The 25,197-nt window shown below is 40.7% G+C and overlaps 1 protein-coding gene across 6 annotated transcripts in view; it reads left to right on the top strand.

The window, feature by feature from the left end:
- LOC126260180 (laminin subunit gamma-1-like) overlaps positions 1-25,197 on the top strand; it is a 389,608-nt gene that overhangs the window by 253,384 nt on the left and 111,027 nt on the right. For 5 of the 6 annotated variants that reach the window (XM_049957448.1, XM_049957447.1, XM_049957445.1 and 2 more), the window contains 5 exons: positions 3,484-3,680; positions 7,300-7,515; positions 9,693-9,963; positions 12,228-12,406; positions 20,871-21,001. In XM_049957448.1, the coding sequence (XP_049813405.1) occupies positions 3,484-3,680; positions 7,300-7,515; positions 9,693-9,963; positions 12,228-12,406; positions 20,871-21,001 (994 nt within the window). The remainder of the gene's footprint in view (positions 1-3,483; positions 3,681-7,299; positions 7,516-9,692; positions 9,964-12,227; positions 12,407-20,870; positions 21,002-25,197) is intronic. The other variant, XM_049957449.1, reaches the window with a different exon arrangement.

The following is a 25,197-nucleotide window of genomic DNA, read 5'->3' as shown; positions in this document are numbered from 1 at the left end:
TGCATGGATTGATCATCGTGGTCTCATTTCATCAACATGCTGTCTGTGGTTCATGAATAGCTGGCCACACGAGTTGATTTCCACGATGGGCCAAAACTGGAGGCCATTTATGCAACTATCTGTAGTGGGTCGGGCCTGCCGATCTGAAGCTACTCAGTTCCTACTAATGTACAGGCCCTGCCTGTTGGATCTAGTCTTCCCAATCTGCCACAGGCTGGGTCTGTTTGTGTGTTGCATAATGCAGTGGATTTTCATGGTTTATCCATGGACCCAGGGCTGCAGTACTCCTCAGCAGGCCAGAGGCCATGGGTGATGGATTTCTGGAATTGCAACAGCCTCACCACAAGTATGTTGTAGTGTGGTGTTTCATAGATATTTTATTTGTTCTAATACATTTTGGCTCTTCAAAAATAGTTTATATGTTCAAAAGTATGGACAATAAAAAGAAGAAAATTGTGTCAGTCACTGGCAGTTTGTATACTGTGTACTCAAATATTTCTCAAAAGATAAATCACACAATACCTGTAAAATAATAGATATAACACAGTGAGTAATAACCAATAATAACAAACATAGCAGAACCAACATTTAATTGACAGTCACCTACAGTGTTGGTTTACATAATTCTTCCTCATCTTATACACTGCTTTGAAGAGGCCTACTTTTTTCTGAGGTTATTTCTCAAATCAGTGAAGGTATTTTAAATCCAAGGAAATGCATATTTTTGTCATATATGTGCTTCGTTTTATTGAAATAAAATAACATCAGTGGTATTAATGAAACATACATACCATTTGGCTTGCGTTCTCCATTTAAAAACAGTTCATTATAAAAGGTGTTGATGTTATATGAAGATAGTAACTGTTCTGAAAGAACAGATACCAATGATGACCATGCAGCTTCTCTAGAAAGAAATGATAATTAATAATATGCCCCGGCCCGGACTCAAACCCGGGATCGCCTGCTTACATGGCAGACGCTCTATCCATCTGAGCCACCGAGGGCACAGACGATAGCACAACTGCAGGGTCTTATCCCTAGCATGCTTCCCATGAGGAAATATTTTTGCTTACAATAGGAAACACTAGTTGCTTTTAAGTTGTTTTTTAGTTATTTTATCATTTGCACTAGTGTTTCTTGTACCATAGCCGCAAAGACAGATTGTCAACTTATGTTGTAACTTACTATTGACATCTTAAAATTTGTCAGGGAAAAATGTTAAAAATTGTCTGGAAATCAGGGAAATTTCATAGAATTTCATTTGGGTAAACTTGTGGCAACCCTGAAAAAAACTTCAGTCATTCAATGTGACAAGTTTAGTTTGTTTCCAAGTGTCTTGAAACCCTTTATGAACACTGACATGTGTAGTACTATAGGTATCCAAATGTCTTATCACCCTTTTGGCAAACTGCCCTCTGTAGTGCTATAGGTATGCTCTTGCTCCTGCATTAAATTGTGGTATATTGCCAGCAGACTGTCAAATTTTGACAGAGACTGTCCTAAAGGCCATATGAGACCAACTGATGCTGCCTAAAAATTATAACAAAAATGGATTGCCATCCATCACATAGAGAAGTCATTGAGTGGCAGACAGGAGCATTTTGAAAGTCGGCTATATATTATTATAGTCTGACCCATGAACAATGGCAGTTCACACAGGTTGAGACAATCATGGGGTTAGCATTGTTGCTGGTTCCAAATGACAGTTGGAGTATGCGCATATACATGCTTTGCTCCTGATGAAAGTATGTATCCCACAAATTATGTCTCTTGCTTACTTATGTAGAATTTATCGCCCACCACCACCATCTCCCACGACAGCTTGCAACAAATGGAATAATAATTCACTAAATAACTCATTATGATTGAGTAGAATGCTGACAATGCATACAACATTCAGAGGCATGGCACTCATAACACTATTGAATGCTCATTGGCTGTCAGAGAATGCATGATGTAGGTGTGTAGAATGAGCCTAAACTCGACTGCCATCATTCGTGACTCCAACTATAGCTATCAGGCTAAGTAATTCATCAGATGTAGACAGAAAAAAACACACAAACACACACACACACACACACACACACACACACACACACACACACACGGCCATTCATCAGATGTAGACAGAAAAAAACACACAAAAACACACACACACACACACACACACACACACACACACACACACACACGCACACACACACACACACACACACACACACACACACACACGCGGCCACTGTTGTCTTCAGGTGCTAAGGCCCAGCTGCTACTGTGTATGAGATGAGTAGTAATTTTTGCTGAGGTGAATTGTGGTGTACACAAGGGGCATAGGGCGGCAAGGAGAAGGGATGGTAAGATAGTGGTAGAGAAAGATGCTAGTGCTGCCTGTGGGAGAATGCAGGGTTCTTGTGGGGACAGCATAGTGGCTTGCTATGTGCAGCATTGGAACACTGTGCTGAAAGGGGGTGGCGGGGAGGGGGGGGGGGAGGAGGGAGGGAGGGGGGCAAGGGGGAGAGTAGTAGAGTAGGGGAAAGGACTATGTAAGTGTTCTGGCATATTAATTCATTCTGGATTTTCCGTTGTGCAATTTCAAAAACTAAGACAGGCATAGAAAGTGAGACCAGAAAAGAATCAGTTGCAATAACATGAATCCAGGAACTTCAGTTGAAATAGTACTTTATACATGACCATAAGCAGTCATTCACAAATACTAGCTTCAGGACATGTCTAGTAATTAATTATAACTTACAAGAGAAGAATAAAGGAAGATTATAATTAACATGTTATTGACAATCAGCCAGAGGTGGAAAATAATAAATATTTAGCTCCTTTGAATGTGTGTCGGTTTGTGTTGAACTGACTAACCTAATATAGAAACAGTCTTAAGCATAGATGTTGTTCCACATACACAATACTTGAAGGCTTAAGTGAAATGGCTATGAAAGTGGAATCTTGGAACTTGATGCAAAATGTTGCAATAATCAGAACAATATAAATGGGAAGAAACTTGTTTACTTGAGAAAAATATGAAATTATGAGACAGAATTGCTGGCTAGTACTTACAAAATTTGTAATTGCTGACAGACACATGTAAAAACACGTCACTATCTTAGCTTTTGGAACTATTACTTTCTTCCTCAGGAAAAAATGAGAGAAGGATAAGTAGGGGAAGGTTTAAAGGAAAGAGCAGGCCACTAAAACCTAAGGATGAAAGAGCGCTCTGGTAGTGTGGGTAGATAGGTTTTACAAACACCTTGCTAAATAAGTTACGTGGTTCAGAATTCTGTTTTAGTAGAAGATTATTTAGCGACATTTCTTATGTAAAACATACTTGCCATAATATAATAACCAGTTTATTGTGTTATCAAAAGTAATGTACTTTTTTCATTCTTGTTAATGTCATATTTTGTTATGCAAAGATTTTGTTAATAATTTGTTACCATGTCTTATGTTTGAACTGAAATAATGTATTCTCCACAGGTTTTTATGGTAATGCCATAGCTTCCATCAAAGGAAACTGCACACCATGCCATTGTAATAAACTAGGTACTTTACAAAGTCTCACTGATGATACCATATGTGATCACTTAACAGGACAGTGCCCATGTAAACCACATGTTACAGGAAGAGACTGTGATACCTGTGAAGACGGTTATTTTAATATTAAGAGTAGTAAGGTATCTAAATTAGTACTTCATTACAATTGCTCAGAAAGCTTAATTTTTCAGATATTTCACATTATGTTACAAATTACATAACTCTCTCATTTCAGTTAACAAATTAATGACAGTACTAAGCTTCTTTGTTGTGGTTTCTGCCAGACAGAACAATACACTAAATAACATGTTTTGATTCTGACAATGAATTCGTAAATTATTCATTAATCATGCACCCTATGCTGAATGGACTATCAAAATGTTCGATAGTAACATTCAACAGTAAATGCTTTAGTGCATACGTCATACAAAGTACTAGCAAAATTAGTGAGATTTGTAATCCATAGTGTAATCCAAAGAAGGGACAGCAGAAAGGTGGAAGACGTATACAGAGGGTCTACCGTATTTACTCAAATCTAAGCCGCACTTTTTTTCCGGTTTTTGTAATCCAAAAAACCACCTGCGGCTTAGAATCGAGTGCAAAGCAAGCGGAAGTTCTGAAAAATGTTGATAGGTGCCGCCACAACTAACTTCTGCCGTCGAATATATGTAGCGCTACACAAGCGTGCTTTGTGGGCACAAAGATAAATACTGGCGCCAAAATAAATTTAAAAAAAAGGTAGAAGACGAGCTTTTTTTTTCTCCGCCCCGAGTTTCGACCACTGCATTTTCATACATTATCCAACGAAGTAAATACAAATTCCGTATTGTTCATCTTCGAATGTAGCAGAATTTCAATGTACTACGAAAATCCGACTGGCAAGACTGTTAGGGATGTTTGTCAATATGGCCAACTCTACATTCCGAGTTTTTTCCTACCTGTGAGAAGAGATGGTTGGTAATAGGAACCTGATGAAATGTGAATCACATGCAGTATTCTCTTCACCATAAGAATAATACGAATATAAACATTTTGCCTTGTATTCTTTCGTGTTTGCTGCTATCTCATTTAAATCCTGTCTGCGTAATAAACTACGAAACTAGAGTGAGACAACAGCAAACGCGGAAGAATATACGTATCGTGTCATGTTTATATTCGTATTATTCTTATGCCTAATAGTGATACAGTCAGAAATGAAGCACGGCAACTGACTAGATTTTAAATGTAAGGTGACTAATTTCTGTGCAGAATTTGATGTACTAAAGAAGCGGCCGCAAAGATTTTCAAACGGAGGAAAATTTTCGCAAAACTCTCGTTCAGAACATGTTCTATCATACGCATGTTCTATCATATGCATTTGGTTCTTGTTGATCATTATCAAAGAAAGCAGCAGTGTAAGTAACAACAAATAGCAGTCTCTTGCCATTGTTTCGCTAATGAGATGATTCCTCTTTTTTTTTTAAGCGGCGGTAGCGCGCACAAAAGCAAGTCATGCCGCGAGCGGCGACAGGCCGTAAACACGCACTATCAAAATGCGACAAACAATGCATTACACAGTACAGTAATGCATTTTCAGCTTAGAGTGATGTAAACACCTATAACAAAGAAAACGGCACTTATCAGATCAAAGCAAAATAAGCAATCGATTCAAACCAGACGAAGCACGTGAAAAAGGAAAGGTACCCGTATAAATACGGACGGAGCGCCTGACGCATAGCAATGGCTACCTGGTAAAGCTTAACTGCTAAGCTTACGACTCGAACCAAACTACTGTAGCTGTATCATCTTTCATTCGACCTAAATTGTGTCTCATATTACAATGGACCAACTTTGTTTCGATTTGGAGGTGCGGCCTTAAACTTTTCTCTCCCCTTGAATTTCGAGTCTCAAATTTCAGGTGCGGCTTAGATTCGGGAATTTTTTTTTTCCTTTATTTCGAGTCTCATTTTTCAGGTGCGGCTTAGATTCGAGTGCGGCTTAGATTCGAGTAAATACGGTATACAAGGGCGATGTATTTGAGGACAATATTATGGAAATGGAAGAGGATGTAGATGAAGATGAAATGGGAGATATGATACTGCGTGAAGAGTTTGACAGAGCACTGAAAGACCTGAGTCGAAACAAGGCCCCGGGAGTAGATAACATTCCATTAGAACTACTGACAGCCTTGGGAGAGCCAGTCCTGACAAAACTCTACCATCTGGTGAGCAAGGTGTATGAGACAGGTGAAATTCCCTCAGACTTCAAGAAGAATATAATAATTCCAATCCCAAAGAAAGCAGGTGTTGACAAATGTGAAAATTACCGAACTATCAGTTTAATAAGTCACAGCTGCAAAATACTAACGTGAATTCTTTACAACCGAATGGAAAAACTAGTAGAATCCGACCTCGGGGAAGATCAGTTTGGAATCCGTAGAAATGTTGGAACATGTGAGGCAATACTGACCCTACAACTTATCTTGGAAGCTAGATTAAGGAAAGGCAAACCTACGTTTCTAGCATTTGTAGACTTAGAGAAAGCTTTTGACAATGTTGACTGGAATAATCTCTTTCACATTCTGAAGGTGGGAGGGGTAAAATACAGGGAACGAAAGGCTATTTACAATTTGTACCGAAACCTGATGGCAGTTATAAGAGTTGAGGGGCATGAAAGGGAAGCAGTGGTTGGGAAGGGAGTGAGACAGGGTTGTAGCCTCTCCCCGATGTAATTCAATCTGTATATCGAGCAAGCAGTGAAGGAAACAAAAGAAAAATTCGGAGTAGGTATCAAAATCCATGGAGAAGAAATAAATACCTTGAGGTTTGCCGATGACATTGTAATTCTGTCAGAGACAGCAAAGGACTTGGAAGAGCAGTTGAACAGAGTGGATAGCGTCTTGAAAGGAGGATATAAGATGAACATCAACAAAAGCAAAACGAGGATAATGGAATGTAGTCGAATTAAGTCAGGAGATGCTGATGATATTAGATTAGGAAATGAGACACTTAAAGTAGTAAAGGAGTTTTGCTATTTGGGGAGCAAAATAACTAATGATGGTCAAAGTAGAGAGGATATAAAATGTAGACTGGCAATGGCAAGGAAATCGTTTCTGAAGAAGAGAAATTTGTTAACATCGAGTATAGATTTAAGTGTCAGGAAGTCATTTCTGAAAGTATTTGTATGGAATGTAGCCATGTATGGAAGTGAAACATGGACGATAAATAGTTTGGACAAGAAGAGAATAGAAGCTTTCGAAATGTGGTGCTACAGAAGAATGCTGAAGATTAGATGGGTAGATCACATAACTAATGAGGAGGTATTGAATAGGATTGGGGAGAAGAGAAGTTTGTGGCACAAGTTGACTAGAAGAAGGGATCGATTGGTAGGACATGTTCTGAGGCATCAAGGGATCACCAATTTAGCATTGGAGGGCAGCGTGGAGGATAAAAATCGTAGAGGGAGACCAAGCGATGAATACACCAAGCAGATTCAGAAGGATGTAGGTTGCAGTAGGTAGTGGGAGATGAAGAAGCTTGCACAGGATAGAGTAGCATGGAGAGCTGCATCAAACCAGTCTCAAGACTGAAGACCACAACAACAACAACAGTGTAATTGAATATTGAAGATCAGACTTAAATAAGTTAAAAAGCTAACTCAGAAACTGAGATGAGTTACCAATGAATAAGTTTGATAAGGTAAAACTCAGTACATTTAGAAAAAATAACTTGGATTCTATTTCAGTTGATCTCATTAATTATAATTATTTGCAAATTTCAGGTTTGTGAGGTCTGTAAATGTGATCCCACAGGATCTGTCAGTCAAATATGTGATAAAGATAGTGGACAGTGTACTTGCCGAGAAGGGGTTACAGGTAAACAGTGTGATGCATGTGAAATACACACTCACAAGTTCTCAGAGAATGGATGTAAGAAATGTGAATGTAATCCTCTTGGGTCATCTAGTCCACTGTGTGATAATTCGGGGCAATGCTCAGTGAGTAATTGTAATATCAGACATATTTGCATGTTTATCACAATATTGTTAATTAGTGATTTCTGATAGAATTGATACACCTAATTACTTCAGTGGGAATGTATAGTAACCCTCTGTGGGACAGTGATAAGCTGAACTCATAAAGCACTATGTGATCATTGCTGATGTTTTCCAAATGTACATATTATTAGCTGGATGAGGACAGTTTTTTATCCTAGATTAGACTGCATATATTGTTTGTTTCACAGGCCTATAGTGAGAAGTTCATTGTCTGATTGTAGTAATAATGAGCAAGGAACGAGAAAGGATGGTAGGATTGGTACAACAGTGAAATTTTCATCTGTAGTTATTTGAAATTCTGTGCTTTGCATTTAAAATAAAATGTGTGATTGATTCACTCTTTTTCAATAATTGATAATTCTTTCAGCACTGTTGTTCCTCAGCCTGTGACACTCACACTTGCTAAGTCTAGCCTCATTCTCTTTCTCATCAATATGTCATTTTCATTCTCTAGAAAATTCCTTTTCTGGATTAAAAATTGTTATATTTGAAGAGGCAGTTATATGACATGAAAAAAGGCACATTTTTACTGGTAGACTAACATAATGTAGAGTAGCTGATACACCATGGATAGTGTGACCTGTTAACAGTGATACAGTTAAAATTTACTGTAATAGATTTTTAGCCAACTACAGCTTATCTCTGTGTGCTAAGGAGATCCAACAAAGCAGTCAGGCAATAACTTTTTATTTCCTTAAGCTTGAATGCCAATCAACTGAAAAATCTAAGTCAATACAAAGAATAATCATAAAAATAAAAGAGTAAAGCAGATTGTCCGTGCATTCGTTGCCACAAAATTATACTGCGCTTCACTATGCATTCACAGATGTTATGCTGGTGACTACCACAGATTCCTCGAAGCTCAGCAGTAAAGTTCACCTTATTTGTGTTATGATCTTGGCTCTCATTTTCAGTCAAATCATTGCATGGTAAAGACAAGATCACTATAATAGTTGCACATAAGACAGAGTAGTTTCAGGCGTTGAGCTACTGCTCAGTACTCTGATCTTTATAAGATACAGATTCCAGTCTTGAAAGCTGCCACATAATTTGGGTGGAAATGAAAAATGACCAGTGGTAATGGAGTGATGTTAAAATTTTAGACACAGAAATCACAGTTAAGAGGATAATATTTAAAAAAGACAGATTTTGAGTAAAAATAGTGTATTTGGTATACTGGTTAAATTGCTGAACTGTTTAGGCTCACAGTTCAAGTAAAAATATGGATTAATATTTTATTTTATCCATTTTGATTGCAGAACATCACAGCTGTTTTTGTCAATTAAGCTGTAGGAAATACTACAACCAGTCATCATGATATACTACAGATCCATGACTCTCCTGGGTCTTTCTCCTCGTTATTTAGTGTTGGGTCTCAAAAGAGTACAGTAGAAACAATTGAATTTTTATGTGTTGCTGAAAGATAGTATGGCTAGTAAGATTGTTTATGTCAACAAATGCTTGGAAAATAATTTGTATAAGTGTGTGGGATAAAAATAAGGGACCCTAAAAATATCTTTGATCCTTACATTGAGTTCAAAGAGCAGAACTCATTGTGACCCTTCATATGCCTGTTCCATAGTTCAGTGGAGTTTTTGACAATGATGCAGTAACTTTGAAATTTATAACAGTCATTTAATGAAAATTTCTTCTTAGTTGTATGGTCTGTGCCACCATAGCACTGGCACAAAGGCTGTCAGAAGCCCACAGTTATGGCTTTGTGTAGAGGACCTGCTGCCAACATGGTTGCTAGTTATAGTCAAATAGACTGGAGTAGTGCTTGATAAGGGACTAGGTGTGTACACACCACTACTCCAGTGCTAGATACGAACTAATGTATTGTTGTGGCACTTCAGCAGTTCTGGACAATTCACATCTAACACCAGGAACTTCTGAATGTAGGAACTTGGTTCCATGGCATGAAATGTCAACTAACAAGTAATTTTAATCAGGCATATAACAGCTGTGGAATTTTACAACCCATCTACAGTAAGAGATTATGTTTTGGTTGTAGCACATTTTTGCATAAATAACTGAATTTTTATACTAATTATTAAATTAAATATAGTGAGTGAAAAACTTATAATGAAAGTGATCTAGATTACTGTCTTTATTAGTGCCTTGAGGACGTTGAAGGTCTTAAATGTGATCGCTGCAAGGAGAATATGTATGATTTGAAAAATGGCTGCTTGGAGTGCCCCCAGTGTTACAGTCTGGTTGAATCTAATGTGGGTTCCTTACGTCAGTCTCTGCAAAATCTCATGGAGAATCTAAATGAATATGAAAAGAATTCACATTTAGATATGAGTGATCAGTTTGAGACACAGCTCTTGGTTACAAATATTTCATTGGACATCTTCCAGAAGTATGCAATGGGAACCTTGAAAGGTATATCACATTAGTTTATGCTGTATTACCCAGTATGCAATGCTACTTACTTTTCATTTGTTGCTGTATGTAAGATTGAACACACTGATACATAATAATTTGATCACTATGTTCAACATAAAATGTTGTAGTTGTGTAGAAACCAAGTTGGTCTTTTTACACAGCTATGGCATGTTACATTGACACTGTCAATAGAAGAACTTAAAAGTAGAAAATATCATCCTCCTCCCTGAAGGAGGAGCATACATGTTTTAACAGTGAGAAACAGTAATTTTAATTTTAATAATCAACAGCCTCAGTTGCACCGTTTACCTAGAATTTTTCCAGTACAGCACTCATGGCTGCTGCATCGTGGTCACGAAGTGGGGCCGAGGCAATTCCAGATAAGTTTTATAGCCTGACGATAATTTATGGATTTTTAGTTTTAGCTTGATGATGTCCACTATGGACAAATGGTATTTACTGTTATTCTGAAGAAGGTTAGGTTATCCCGACTGAAACCTAGGTAAATTCTAGGTAAACAGTGCAACTGAGGCTGTTAATTATTAAAATTAAAATTAATATTTACACAGTTGCTGACAGGGCTGCAAAATGTTGAAGATATTTAAGTGAGAAATAGCATTTTTCATTTATAATTGTTTCTGTTGGCTGTACATGGAATCTCACCTCAGCAGGTACTGGCTAGCCATTTTTTCTCTTATAACATCCTTGACCCTATGCTCCTTCTGCATCAATCCCCACCCTTTGGCTTCTACCCATGTGACCTTCCCCACTTCATGACATGCACTATGCATCCTCCTACCTCCACCTTCACCAGCCTTATAACTGGCAAAACATATACTATCGGAGGGAGAGCCACCTGTGAAATGACACGTCACATACCAGCTATTATGTTCAGCCCTTTACGTCGGCATGACTACCACCAGGTTGTCAGTCAGGATCAATGGGCATATGAAGAGGGTGTATAGCAGCAACAAACAGTATCCTGTTGCAGAGCATGCTCTACAACATGACATTATTGACCTCACTGCCTGTTTCACCACACACGCTATCTGGATTCTTGCCCAGACACCAGTTTCTCAGGCATCTGCAGGTGGGAACTAGTGCTACAACATATCCTTGCTTCTTGCCACCCACCTGGTCTTAATTTACATAAATTTCTTCCATTCAGGATTTCTTCACAATAACTACTCCTTGCTTCACTCCATTTTAGTTTTCTACATCTTTAATTTTCTGACATGCCTATTTTTCACAGTCCCCCTCCCACCCATCTCGTCATGTACAATGCACTTATCTTTTCATTCTTATTATTCATACATGACCTTTTAACAGTAATCTCTATCTTGCATATTACCCTGCCTTCCATCTTTAAACTCTCAGGTTTACCAATCTTGTCCGCTGCAGTCACCAACAATCAGTTTTTGCTTCTCATTCCATCCAGTTAGTCTTCCCTGAACTGGTATTCTGGGCGACTTTTCTGAACTTTGACTCTTTTCCTAACCCTCTCCAGCTCCTTTTACTTCACCAATCTTCCTTCCCCTTCAACACTTCTGCCAGAAGAAGGGGCCACTGGCTCCAAAAGCTTGCATAAGTAAAACCTTTTTGTTATATTTGTGGTTTCCTGCTGTTGCTTGATGAGTAGATTTTTTATCTATCCAATTACACTCCTTCTCTTAACAATTTACCAGTTTTCTGAATTCAGTTTTCCTTTTGATGTCTGTATTTTTTGACCCCTTATTCTCTCTGATGCCCTCCCCCTCCCTTAAAATCCATGTATATCTGAAATTTTGACATTTGAAATTGTAACATTATTCATATTTATAAAAAAAGATAAAAATAAACAGATTCATTTGGTAATTTATCTTCAGGGTTGAATGCCAGTACTGCCAACAGGAACACTTAAATTAGAAAATAATACTCCTAGCTTTTGGAACTTATACACTCCTTCTTCAGAGCAGAAAGAAGGCTTAGTTGGGGAAGTTCAGAAAACTATTTCTAATATCAATACTGGTAATTTTGCATCCTGAAGATGAATGTTAACCAATCATTCTGTCCCTCCACAATTTGAAAAATTGTGTCAATTGAATTTACCAGTTTAAATTATCTTATTGGTTCATAATGCCTTTACTACTAATATCTTACAGGGCATGTTGCTACAATTAAGGAGCTCTTTTATACAAAGTTATGTCTAGCATATACTAGTTTAATAATCAGTGTGCTACTGTGTGCTGGAAATTGTAAAAGCTATGCCATGCTTATTTTAGGTGGAGAGGTTGGTCTGAAACAAAAAATAAATGAACTTCAGCAAGACCTTGATGCTACAGACTTTCTGAAATCAGTTACCGAAAGTGGTACAGAAAATATCATCAACACAATACAGCAGTGTGTTTCAAACATATCTCATGCTGAAGAAATTATTCAAGCTGTACTGAAAATATTAGAGGTATGTTTTAGTGAGATAAGTTGCACCAGTTGGTACTCACAATGTTATAAAAGAAAGTAAGCATTTTACTGCCCTCCCCCTCCCCCCCCCCCCCCTTTCAACATGATCTCCCCAATCAATATGTCAACTTTGAACTGGTCCTTTCCAAGGGTTCCTTTATTAATCATATCCAAGATGTCAAGTATGCTCTTATATACCTGCAACCATAAATCACACCATATTGACAACTGGTCTACAGCTATTTCATTCCAGCAAAGAGACACTTTAAGAGCCACAGTTTCACATAGGAGTTTGAGTGTTAATTATGCACATTGCCAGTTGTTAGTACATTGAATCTTTGGACTCAATGGATAAGCTTACCAACCTGTTTTGATGTCTCATAGGTCTCATAGATCTTCTTGATAATTATCACGTGTTTTAAATACTTGACAAAAAATTCAACACATATCTGCTTTTTTTGAAATTTCATTCACACCTGTTATTTTTAAACACACTCATGATGATCAGCTTGCACATAGTAATTTCAACAGACATCATAGCAGAGATCAGCAGTTTTCATAGGCTCTAAGTGGCCAAGTGAAAATTAACAAGTAGCCTTTCACAACGAAACAAGTGATTGAACTAAATACACTCCTGGAAATTGAAATAAGAACACCGTGAATTCATTGTCCCAGGAAGGGGAAACTTTATTGACACATTCCTGGGGTCAGATACATCACATGATCACACTGACAGAACCACAGGCACATAGACACAGGCAACAGAGCATGCACAATGTCGGCACTAGTACAGTGTATATCCACCTTTCGCAGCAATGCAGGCTGCTATTCTCCCATGGAGATGATCGTAGAGATGCTGGATGTAGTCCTGTGGAACGGCGTGCCATGCCATTTCCACCTGGCGCCTCAGTTGGACCAGCATTCGTGCTGGACGTGCAGACCGCGTGAGACGACGCTTCATCCAGTCCCAAATATGCTCAATGGGGGACAGATCCAGAGATCTTGCTGGCCAGGGTAGTTGAATTACACCTTCTAGAGCACGTTGGCTGGCACGCGATACATGCGGACGTGCATTGTCCTGTTGGAACAGCAAGTTCCCTTGCCGGTCTAGGAATGGTAGAACGATGGGTTCGATGACGGTTTGGATGTACCGTGCACTATTCAGTGTCCCCTCGACGATCACCAGTGGTGTACGACCAGTGTAGGAGATCGCTCCCCACACCATGATGCCGGGTGTTGGCCCTGTGTGCCTCAGTCGTATGCAGTCCTGATTGTGGCGCTCACCTGCATGGCGCCAAACACGCATACGACCATCATTGGCACCAAGGCAGAAGCGACTCTCATCGCTGAAGACGACACGTCTCTATTCGTCCCTCCATTCACGCCTGTCGCGACACCACTGGAGGCAGACTGCACGATGTTGGGGCGTGGGCGGAAGACGGCCTAACGGTGTGCGGGACCGTAGCCCAGCTTCATGGAGACGGTTGCGAATGGTCCTCGCCGATACCCCAGGAGCAACAGTGTCCCTAATTTGCTGGGAAGTGGCGGTGCGGTCCCCTACGGCACTGCGTAGGATCCTACGGTCTTGGCGTGCATCCGTGCGTCGCTGCGGTCCGGTCCCAGGTCGACGGGCACGTGCACCTTCCACCGACCACTGGCGACAACATCGATGTACTGTGGAGACCTCACGCCCCACGTGTTGAGCAATTCGGCAGTACGTCCACCCGGCCTCCCGCATGCCCACTATACGCCCTCGCTCAAAGTCCGTCAACTGCACATACGGTTCACGTCCACACTGTCGCGGCATGCTACCAGTGTTAAAGACTGCAATGGAGCTCCGTATGCCACGGCAAACTGGCTGACACTGACGGCGGCGGTGCACAAATGCTGCGCAGCTAGCGCCATTCGACGGCCAACACCGCGGTTCCTGGTGTGTCCGCTGTGCCGTGCGTGTGATCATTGCTTGTACAGCCCTCTCGCAGTGTCCGGAGCAAGTATGGTGGGTCTGACACACTGGTGTCAATGTGTTCTTTTTTCCATTTCCAGGAGTGTACTTTTGATTGTAATAGTCATTGTAATTAAACATTTTAAGATTGCAGAGCTTGAACTGACTGTGTGAATATTCTGACACTAAAGCTCAACTGGTACTGGTGGACATGTAACTTTGCAAATTGAATGATGCATGGCAACACACTGACATGGAAGTTTACATAATGACTGCTAGACACAGACTGACTATTGCTATGCGACTGACACCTATTTAAAGCCACATGTTGCTCAGATGTTATAAAACAATAAAATACATACTCACATACTAATTTATAAAATAAAAGACATTAAAGGTACATAATACATGTACATATTATACAGAAGTAATTTTAGTTAACTATTAGTTGTAGCCTTTGAAACTTAAAAAGTCTTAAAATTGGGAGGCACAATTTTTTTAGGTGGACCTTTGAATATGTCACCAACTAATGTGTTATTTTTGTAAAAGTATACATCTTTGGAATCAAAAAAATTAATGTTACAAGATCCTAACACTGAAATTTTGAAAGGATTACATTTTGAGATTCAAACATTCCAGAAATTAACAATTTTGAATTATGATAACTTTTGAAATATTAAGTCTTTGGCAACAATAATACGTATTTGAAAGAGGAGAATGAGGGCTCTCAAGTTAGGTATGACAAAACAGATAATTATTAATGGGCTGAATTTTTCAGTGCACATAGTTCTATTTCTATCTGACCCATCTTCTCTCATGCTCATCAAGAGTGATTTGGTTTTGAAGAGAGGGCTAGCATTCTCAGGCATAGGTTTATTGCACCATACATTCTTCCATTCTGTCTCAGTGAGTGGAGACATCACATCTTCAAGGAATATGTATTGCCAGAACTGCTGGAGAATGTACCTCTGATTGCTAGACAAAGGATGTACTTCCAGTATGTGGGGGTGCCAGCCCACATCAGCATTACTGTGAGAAATCATCTGGGAACCACCTTTGGGAATCAGTGGATTGGCCGCAGTGGCCCTGTAGCCTGGCCACCCAGGTCACCTGACCTCATATCTGGATTTCTTTTTCTGGGGGCATATGAAGCAGCTGTTGCATGATACTGCTGTGGAAACAGAAGAAGACTCCCTGCTAGAATTGCCATTGCTGCAGGTACAATTGTGTACCTACAAGGAACTTTGAATGGAAATGACAATCAATGCACATTTGAGCAGTTCCTGTGGATGCCACTGGTATAATTAGTGTGCTAATCTACCCACTGTGTAAGTCATCCCTAGCATCAGAAATTGCCGTTCAGGGACCATATGCACTATAACTAAATATATCAAACAATGGAAAATCCAGAATGGAATGTAACAATACTATGAAAAGGAAATTTGATACTCACCCATATAGTGGAGATGCTGAGTAGTAGATAGGCACAACAAAAAGACTGTCACAGCTGCAGTTTCAGGCAACTGTAGGCACATTGTGAGCAGCAGCACCAGTGCATGATGGGAATGGTGACTGGATGGGGATGAGGAGCAGGCCAGGGTGTGGAAGGGGAGAGATGGTGTGGAAGGGGAGAGATAGTAGGGTGGGGTGGTGGACAGTGAAGTGCTGCAGATTAGATGGGGGCATGCAAGAGGTGGGCTGTGGGGTGCGGGGGGGGGGGGGGGGGGGTAGCAGAAAAGATAGGGTGTGATGGTGAATTGAGGGCTGTGTGGTGCTGGAATGAGAACATTGAAGGTGCTGGATAGGTGAGGACAATGACTAATGAAGGTTGATGCCAGGAGGATTATGGGAACATAGGATATATTGCAGGGAAAGTTCCCACATGTGAAATTCAGAAAATCTGGTGTTGGGATCCATATGGTGTGGACTGTGAAGCAGTCATGAAATGAAAGATTTCATGTTTGGCAGCGTATTCAACAACAGAATGGGCCACATGTTTCTTGGCCACAATTTGTTGGTGGCCATTCATGTGGCTAGACAGCTTGTTGGCATGACTGCCAACATAGAATGTGGCACAAGTTTGCAGCTTAGCTTGTAGATCACATGAGTGGTTTCACATCTAGCCCTGCCTTTGATGGAATAGGTTATGTTTGTGACCAGACTGGAGAACGTGGTGGTGGGAGGATGTCTGGGACAGCTCTTGCATCTACATCTATTACAGGGGTATGAGCCATGATGTAAGTGGTTGGGAGCAGGCGCTGTATAGGGATGGATGTGTATATAGTGTATGTTTGGTGGATGGCAGGATGATGCTGTGAGAGGGGTTGGAAGGAGGTCAGGACATTTCTGATTTCAGGGCACAATGAGAGGTAGTCAAAACCTTGGCAGAGAATGTAATTCAGTTGCTCCAGTCCTGGGCGGTACTGAGTTACGAGGAGAATGCTCCTCTGTGGCTGGGTGATGCCAGGAAGATTACGGGAACATAGGATATATTGCAGGGAAAGTTCCCACCTGTGAAATTCAGAAAATCTGGTGGGAGACTGGAGAGATAGTGCATGGGAAATTTGTTTATGTACAAAGTTTGGAGGATAATTATAGTCTGTGAAGCCTTCAGTAAGACCCTCAGTCTATTTTGAGAGGGATCGCTCATCACTGCAGATGTGATAACCATTGGTGTGGTAGGCTGTATGGAAGGGACTTCTTGGTATAGAATGAATGGTAGCTATCAAAGTGGAGGTATTGCTGTTGGTTAGTAGGTTTGATATCGATGGATGTACTGATGTAGCCATCTTTGAGGTGGAGATCAAAAATGGTTCAAATGGCTCTGAGCACTATGGGACTCAACTGCTGTGGTCATAAGTCCCCTAGAACTTAGAACTACTTAAACCTAACTAACCTAAGGACGTCACACACATCCATGCCCGAGGCAGGATTCGAACCTGCGACCGTAGTGGTCGTGCGGTTCCAGACTGTAGCGCCTTTAACCGCTCGGCCACTCCGGCCGGCTGGAGATCAACATCTAGGAAGGTGACTTGTTGGGTTAAGTAGGACCAGGTGAAGCAAATGGGGGAAAAGTTGTTGAGGTTATGGAGGAATGTGGACAGGGTTTTCTCACCCTCAATCCAGATCGCAAAGATGTCATCAATGAATCTGAACCAGGTGAGGGGTTTAGGATTCTGGGTGTTTAGGAAGGATTCCTCTAGAATGCCCATGAATAGGTTGGCATAGTATGGTGCCATGCAGATGCCCATAGCCATTCCCTGGATTTGTTTGTAGGTAATACCTCCAAAGAAGAAGTAATTGTGGGTGAGGATATAGTTGGTCATAGTGACTAGGAAGGAGATTATTGGTTTGGAATGCTTCGGGCATTGGGAAACGTAGTGTTCAATAGCAGTAAGGCCATGGGCATGACGGATGTTAGTGTAAAGGGAGGTGGCATCCATAGTGATGAGCAGGGCACCATGTGGTAAAGGGACAGGAACTGTGGAGAGCCAGTGGAGGAAATGGTTGGTATCTTTTATATAGGAAGGTAGGTTCGGGTAATAGGTTGAAGGTGTTGGTCTATGAGAGCAGAGATTCTCTCAGTAGGGGCACAGTAACCAGCCACAATGGGGCATCCTGGGTGGTTGGGTTTATGGACTTTATGAAGCATGTAGAAGGCAGGAGTATGGAGAGTGGTAGGGGTGAACAGAAACAATTATTATTATATTATGTTATATTATATTATAGTACATTAATATATAATATAATATAATATTATATTATATTATATTATAATAATCCAGTTGGATCTCCAGTCACTCCTCAGATCCTTAGGCCTATACCAGAACCTCTCCTCAGACTCCATCTCTCTGCTCTCCCCTACCACCCCCCGCACTTCTACCTCCTATATTCTACATGAAGTCCATAAACCCAACTACCTAGGATGCCACATGGTGGCCAGTTACTGTGCCCCACTGATAGAATCTATGCTCCTGTAGACCAACACCTTCAACCTATTACCCCGAATCTTCCCTACTATATAAAATGACACCAACCATTCCTCCACCAGCTCTCCACAGTTCCTGTCCCTTTACTACAGGGTGCCCTGCTCATCACTATTGATGCCACCTTCCTTTACACTAACATCCCTTATACCCATGGCCTTACTGCTATTGAACACTACCTTTCCCAATGCCCGACAGATTCCAAACCAACAGCCTCCTCTCTACTCGCCATGACCAACTATATCCTCACCCGCAATTACTTCTCCCTTCAAGGCATCACCTACAAACAAACCTGGGGTATGGCCATGGGCACCTGCATGGCACCATCCTTTGCCTACCTATTCATGGGCCATCTAGAGGGATCCTTCCTAAACATCCAGAACCCTAAACTCCTCACCTGGCTCAGATTCATTGATATCTTTGTGATCTGGATCAAGAGTGAGAACACCCTGTCCACATTCCTCCAGAACCTCCACAACTTTTCCCCCATTTGCTTCACCTAGTCCTACTCAACTCAACAAGCCACCTTCTTAGATGTTGATCTCCACCTCAAAGATGGCTACATCAGTACCTCCATCCATATCAAACCTACTAACCAGCAGCAATAACTTCACTTTGATAGTTGCCAGCCATTCCATACCAAGAAGTCCCTTCCATACAGTCTAGGCACCCATGGTAGTCACATCTGCATTGACGAACGGTCTCTATCAAAATATACTGAGGGTTTCACTGAAGCCTTCACAGACCATAATTATCCTCCCAATTTTGTACATAAACAAATCTCCCATGCCTTATCTTTCCTGTCTCCCACTACCTCCCTAAGTCCCACAGTCTGGTCCAAGAGGAGCATTCTCCTTTTAACTCAGTATCACCCAGGACTGAAGCAACTCTGCCGGGGTTTCGACTACCTCTTGTTGTGCCCTGAAATGAGAAATGTCCTGACCACCATCCTTCCCACCTCTCCCAACAGTGGTATTCTGCCATCCACTGAACTTACACAATATACTCATCCATCCCTACACAACCCTTGCTCCCAACCACTTACCTCATAGCTCATACCACTGTAATAGATATAGATGCAAGAGCTGTCCCATACATCCTCTCACCACCACATTCCAGTGACAAACATCACCTGTCCCATCAAGGGCAGGGATACCTGTAAAACCAGTCACGTGATCTACAAGCTAAGCTGCAGCCAGTTTGCTGCATTATATGTGGGCATGACAACCAACAAGTTGTCTGCCCGCATGAATGGCCACCAACAAACTGTGGCCAAGAAACAAGTGGACCACCCTGTTGCTGAGCACACTGCCAAAGATGACATCCTTCATGTCAATGACCAACACCAGCTTTTCTGAATTGCACAGGTGGGAACTTTCCCTGCAATATATCCTACATTCCCATAATCCTCCTAGCCTCAATCTTTGTTAGTCATTGTCCTCACCCATCCAACCCTTTCCCTGTTCCCACTCCAGCTCTATGCAGTGCTCATTCCACCATCTCACCCAGTCATTTTACTTCTCTCCTTTTTCTTACCACCTCCACCCCCCACATCTCGCCTGCTCCTCGTCTAACCTGCAGCACTTCACTGTCCACCAGCCCACCCTACCTCCCCACCCCAGCCTCCTCCTTACCCCACACAAATGTCACTCCCATCATGCACTGCTGCTTGCAATGTGGCTGCAGTTGCATGAGACTATAGTTGTGTGTGTGTGTGTGTGTGTGTGTGTGTGTGTGTGTGTATGTGTGTGTGTGTGTGTGTGTGTGAGAGAGAGAGAGAGAGAGAGAGAGAGAGAGAGAGAGAGAGAGAGAGAGAGCTTGCGTGCGTGCGCGCGCGCGTGCGTCTGTCATCTATTTTTGACAAAGGCCTTCAGACTGAAATCTTTATTTGTGACAGTAATTTTGTTGTGTTTATCTGCAACTTAGCATCTCTGTCATACGGTGAGTAGCAACTTCCCTTTTCATAACTAAATATATTTGTTTTGATGTTTTCTACTTCCTGTATTAATCTGTATGAATAGTTTTGGAACATCCTTTATATCACTAACTTGTCCCTTATTCTCTTTGGTATCTATCTATTTGATATTTTATTTGCCATCTTAAGATTTAAGGTTTTAGCATCACTTTCCAAATGTCTCTAGTTTCTTTATTTCCATGAGTCACATTTTACTTTTGCTGAGCATATGAGAACTGTACTTTTGAATTAAACAGATGAGACGTACACTTAGACTCTTTCTCTTAATTTTCCATTGAAAACTATGTGTGTAACTACAACTATTATAATTTAAAACTATTGTTTTTCCTGTATTTTACTCTTACTTTTAATATTTCTGTGTGCCAATTTGTGGGCAACAGAATTAGTAATTATTCCTAGATTTTACATAATGTTTATCTGTTTGCTTACTTTCTGAGAGCACAGAGTCAACTTGTTCACTCTCAACTTGCGTGTCATAAGAATCCTTGAATTAAATGATGGATTTCCTGTAAGACATGTCAGCTGGAAGGAATAATGCCCAAACTCTTTCATTTTACAGAACAATACAGATTATCTGGATGTAATTGGTTCAATCTCTCTGAATGCAGCTCAGACATTATCAGCTGCTCTGAATCATCAAAATTACAGAATTTTTCATATCACTAAAGAAGCAAAAGCAATGGTTGCCAGGTAATCCTATTTTAACATCACTGACTGTACTATTTTTAGTATGTGGAAATACCAAACAATCAAAGAGAAAAGGCAGTCATTGCCAGATAACTATTTTTGTAGTTCTACTTAACTGTACAGTTTTTAGTTTGTGTGCACACCAACCATCAGACTAGCAACTCTTCTAAGCTTAGTGTTTTTCATGAGAGTGCTGTATGGCGGAGCAGGATGGCCCTCTGTAAACTCGTGTTGCATAAAGAGAAGGGAAAATAATAGCATCTGTAGGGGTAGCAATTATCTGTTTGAAGGTAAATGGAAAGAAAATGCACATGTTTACAAGCTGTTGTGATGCACTCTTCTGTGGCAACATTAATTTATTATACATGTACAGGAACACTGCAATATGAAACAAAAGTCAAGAACTTATTTTTTTTTCATCACAATCAGTGGTTTTGGAAAGCATGCAAGTGTGTCATTCATGGTTTAAACAATGAAAAACTGCATCAGTTACACGTTTTCCATCCTTAGCAAGATGTGTTTTAAGAATTTATTCTTGTTTTCATGTACATTTTGTTACATGTATATTTTTCTGATGTTTACATTTGTGATTTTCTGTCTCTCTTGTGCTGTATTTTGTAATCATAACATGTCAAAAAGTCAGTAAGTTCACAACAAAAAAATAATTGTCCTGAGCCACAAATAAATTTAAGAATTTGCAAACTAATTTACTGTGCACACTGAATAGAGGCCAGTTGCACCATAGGTGTGTGGTGATAGTGATAGTGGTGGAAACTAACATAATAGTTACTTAGCTACACTCAATCAGTATACCAAACCATATGTGCTGATGCGTAACTGCACTCTATCAATCTTACATGCAGGCATGGTCAACTTACACAGCAGTAAGAACACACCATTGTGCTAGCTGGCAGAATCCCTGAATATAGTGGTGTTACTGGTTAGATCACAACATGGCACTAGCTGACTAGCAGAGAATGAGAGTAAACTTGCGGCTGCTCAGGCATAAACTGGCTGACTAGCTGGTCTCATGTGATTAGTGGACCAAAGATGCTTTGGTTTCCTTGCTGCCAGTGCCCTCACCAGACATAGATTTAAAGACACTTATCGATAGTTCCGCATTTTCCATATACATCTGGTGGAGTTACAAGATCTCTTCCACGTGGAATTGGCACATAGGGCTGAACGTGATCAGGCCAACATAGGGAGGATAATAAGGTTGCAGTGAGCAGTTGCTAGAGGAAGTCTCTGGTCATTTCCAAGGTAATACTCTGGTTCCCACACAATGGTGGCAGAACCGAAGCTAGAGACTCCAAAGGCAATATGAGGATTTTGTAAGCAGGCTCTGCCAATGCTGGTACCAGTAGCCTAGGCAGTTCTTCACAAGAGGAGATGGATTAATGACTACAAGAGTCCACTGTACTAGCTGGGATGGAAGGACCAGATGTCCATCTGCAGCAAGGTGATGAAACGCCTGATGTTGGGTATGTCATCACTGCAGCAGTCCTCTGGATTGGGAGACATCTAGTTGGAATGCTGCAGATGAAGCAGTTTGCTATGTCTGCACAGCATCCCTCACATAGTCATTACCAGAAGCAGCTGGCATCCTTATTGTATTGCAATGAACCCCTGGATCCAGTCTGGAGTCCACTCAAAAGTGTGCCCCCACATCAGGGTGCCATTCAAAATGGTGTTGCTTCCTATTTGGCTCGTTCAGTTGGTAGGAAGAGAAGATTCAGCAGTTTACAATGATGGCATGGGTGCATAAAGTTGTTATCTGATCATCCTGACTTCATAAGGAAAATGAGAAAAGGAGTCTACCACAATAAACCACATTGCTTCAAGGAAGGAGCCAATGAAATCCACATGCAGCTGAGTGTGCTGTTCAAAAGAGGCATGTGTTGCGCACTCAAAATGGTGAATCAATATTTCATCGCCTGTGATAAAATTTGACAAGAATAAGCAAGCAGTTTGGCAGAGATGTTGCCTCTTTCCTCCTTATGCTCTTCAGTTGGGTTTTGAGGAACCCAGTGGGCACAAACCTTTGACTGTGCTAACTTGTGATGATGTTTGGTTCAAGGGGCACTCAACTGCATGGTCATCAGCGTCCGTACAAAGTCCCAGTTTTTGCACAGTCCAATCTAGCCACTGTCACAAATGATGATGATGATGATGATGATAAAATGACGAGCACAACACAAGCATCCAGTCCCCAGAGAGAGAAAATCCCCAACCTGGCTGGGAATCGAACCTGGGCCCCCGTCATCCAGATGCAGCAACGCTAGCCCCTAAACGACGAACGGCGAATGTGCTAACTTGTGAACAAGTGTGTCAGCACTACCAATAGAGATGTCAAGTTTAGCACTGAGTTGCTTGATTGTTATTTGTCAATCTTTTCAAATAAGAGTGTCCACACCTTGCAACATTGCAGACATCACAGTTGTGTGCAGTCAACTTATTTGTGAGAGGTCAGATATATTTCCTTCTCCTTGTTCTTTTGTTGGCCTACACTTTGGCCAGCAATTTACAGTTCTTTTCTCCACTGCTGAGTGTTTGCAGACATTGTTTAAATGCCCTCTTGAACAAAAATTGGCTGATAAAAAATGTATTGTATTATTTATTCAGTGCCCCTAATGGTTAACCTTACCTAAAAGCATTGGAGATCTTTCACTGACTTGGGAACTGGAGTTTTCTGTAGTGCTACAACATTTTTTTGGACCGAAGGCCTGCACTACCGAGAATGTTGCTGAGGTGCATGACAGAACACGAAAAAAGAAACATTTGAAAAAAATTATGCATGACGTTGGAAAAAATTACGCATAAGGCCTTTGTCTGCAAGTGCCATGAAAATGAGATGCAAATTATGTAAATGTTCTTTGTTAGTACATCCTGTTGCTGAAATGTCATACATGTAGTTTTCACAGTGGGGGATACCTGTAATGAACTGTTCCAAAGATCTTTGGAATATGGCTAGTGCACTAGCAATTTTGAATAACAATCTATTATACTAATAGAGGACAGGGGAGAGGGGAGGTGTTCAGCACCAAAATTTTCTGGATTTGTCATCTAATGGAAGTTGAGAATAAGCTTCTATGAGATAGTTTTGGAAAAAAGGTGATCCCAGACAGTTTAGAAAAGAGCTGATCAAGGCTTGGCAACAGCTATGAATCTACTTCTGCTTGTGCATTGACTGTAAGTTTCAAATTGCCACACAAGTGAAGGAAGCCACCTGGCTTTCATACTACCATCAAAGAGTAAGTCCATGGGCTAAAATAAATGTGGAAAAACAGTTGTTGTTTTCCAATCTGTCTGATTTTAGGTTAACTTCATCTCTGAGTGCTATCAGAACTTGACAAGCTTTAAAAAAACAGCACCCCAAAGATTTTAACACAACGGGGATATGAAAATTCAAAACCTTCACTAAAGCTGGATAAAACTGGGCAAATCAGAAGCAGATGCTCTCTATTGCTTCACATTGCACTGAAGCTAGGCACAGGATGCTGAACAGAAAACCCAAATGTGGAGTATGCATGCAATCAAAAAATGTTTTCTATGAATGGATCTGCAGTCTGCAGCAATCAGGGAAGTTACTGTCTGAGTAACTTGGTTATATCTAACTGAAAGCTGCACTTGGCCTGACAATGAAATCTCATGGTATCCATATATCCATAATTTTGACTGCACATTGTCCAATGGCAGAGCATCAATACTGAAGTATGATGACTGATTTATCATCTACTGATGCACGAGTATCATAGAGAAACATCACTGGTACTTCTTGTAATACTGCACATAAAATTATCTTCCTATGCTCTACTTTATCATCACTGTCTGTAATATTATTAATATGAATTGGTGTAGGGCATTGCCTGATACCTGCCACAATTTGAGACACACCTGCAACTTGCCCTTTATCAAAACAATGGTGACCTTCAGCTTCATAATGAAAACATTGATGACCTGCATGCAGTATAAAACAGTTCGGAGTGCTAGGAAACAACTGAAACTACCACAATCAGTGACTTGGAACAATATTGGGCAGCACAAAACAGGGTTTGTGAGCTGCCACTGGGTGACACTCATTTATCACATTAGTATCTGACAGGAAAGTCTGATGCACTGAGTCTTTTCATTCTGGAGCCATAGTAAAGATTTCAGAATCAGAATGAAATGTCTGCTGTGTAACTTATGAGATTTCA

Source organism: Schistocerca nitens, chromosome 5 (genome assembly GCF_023898315.1).
Source record: "Schistocerca nitens isolate TAMUIC-IGC-003100 chromosome 5, iqSchNite1.1, whole genome shotgun sequence".
In the NCBI taxonomy this organism is placed as follows: domain Eukaryota; kingdom Metazoa; phylum Arthropoda; class Insecta; order Orthoptera; family Acrididae; genus Schistocerca; species Schistocerca nitens.
This window is presented reverse-complemented; position numbering and strand designations above follow the sequence as displayed.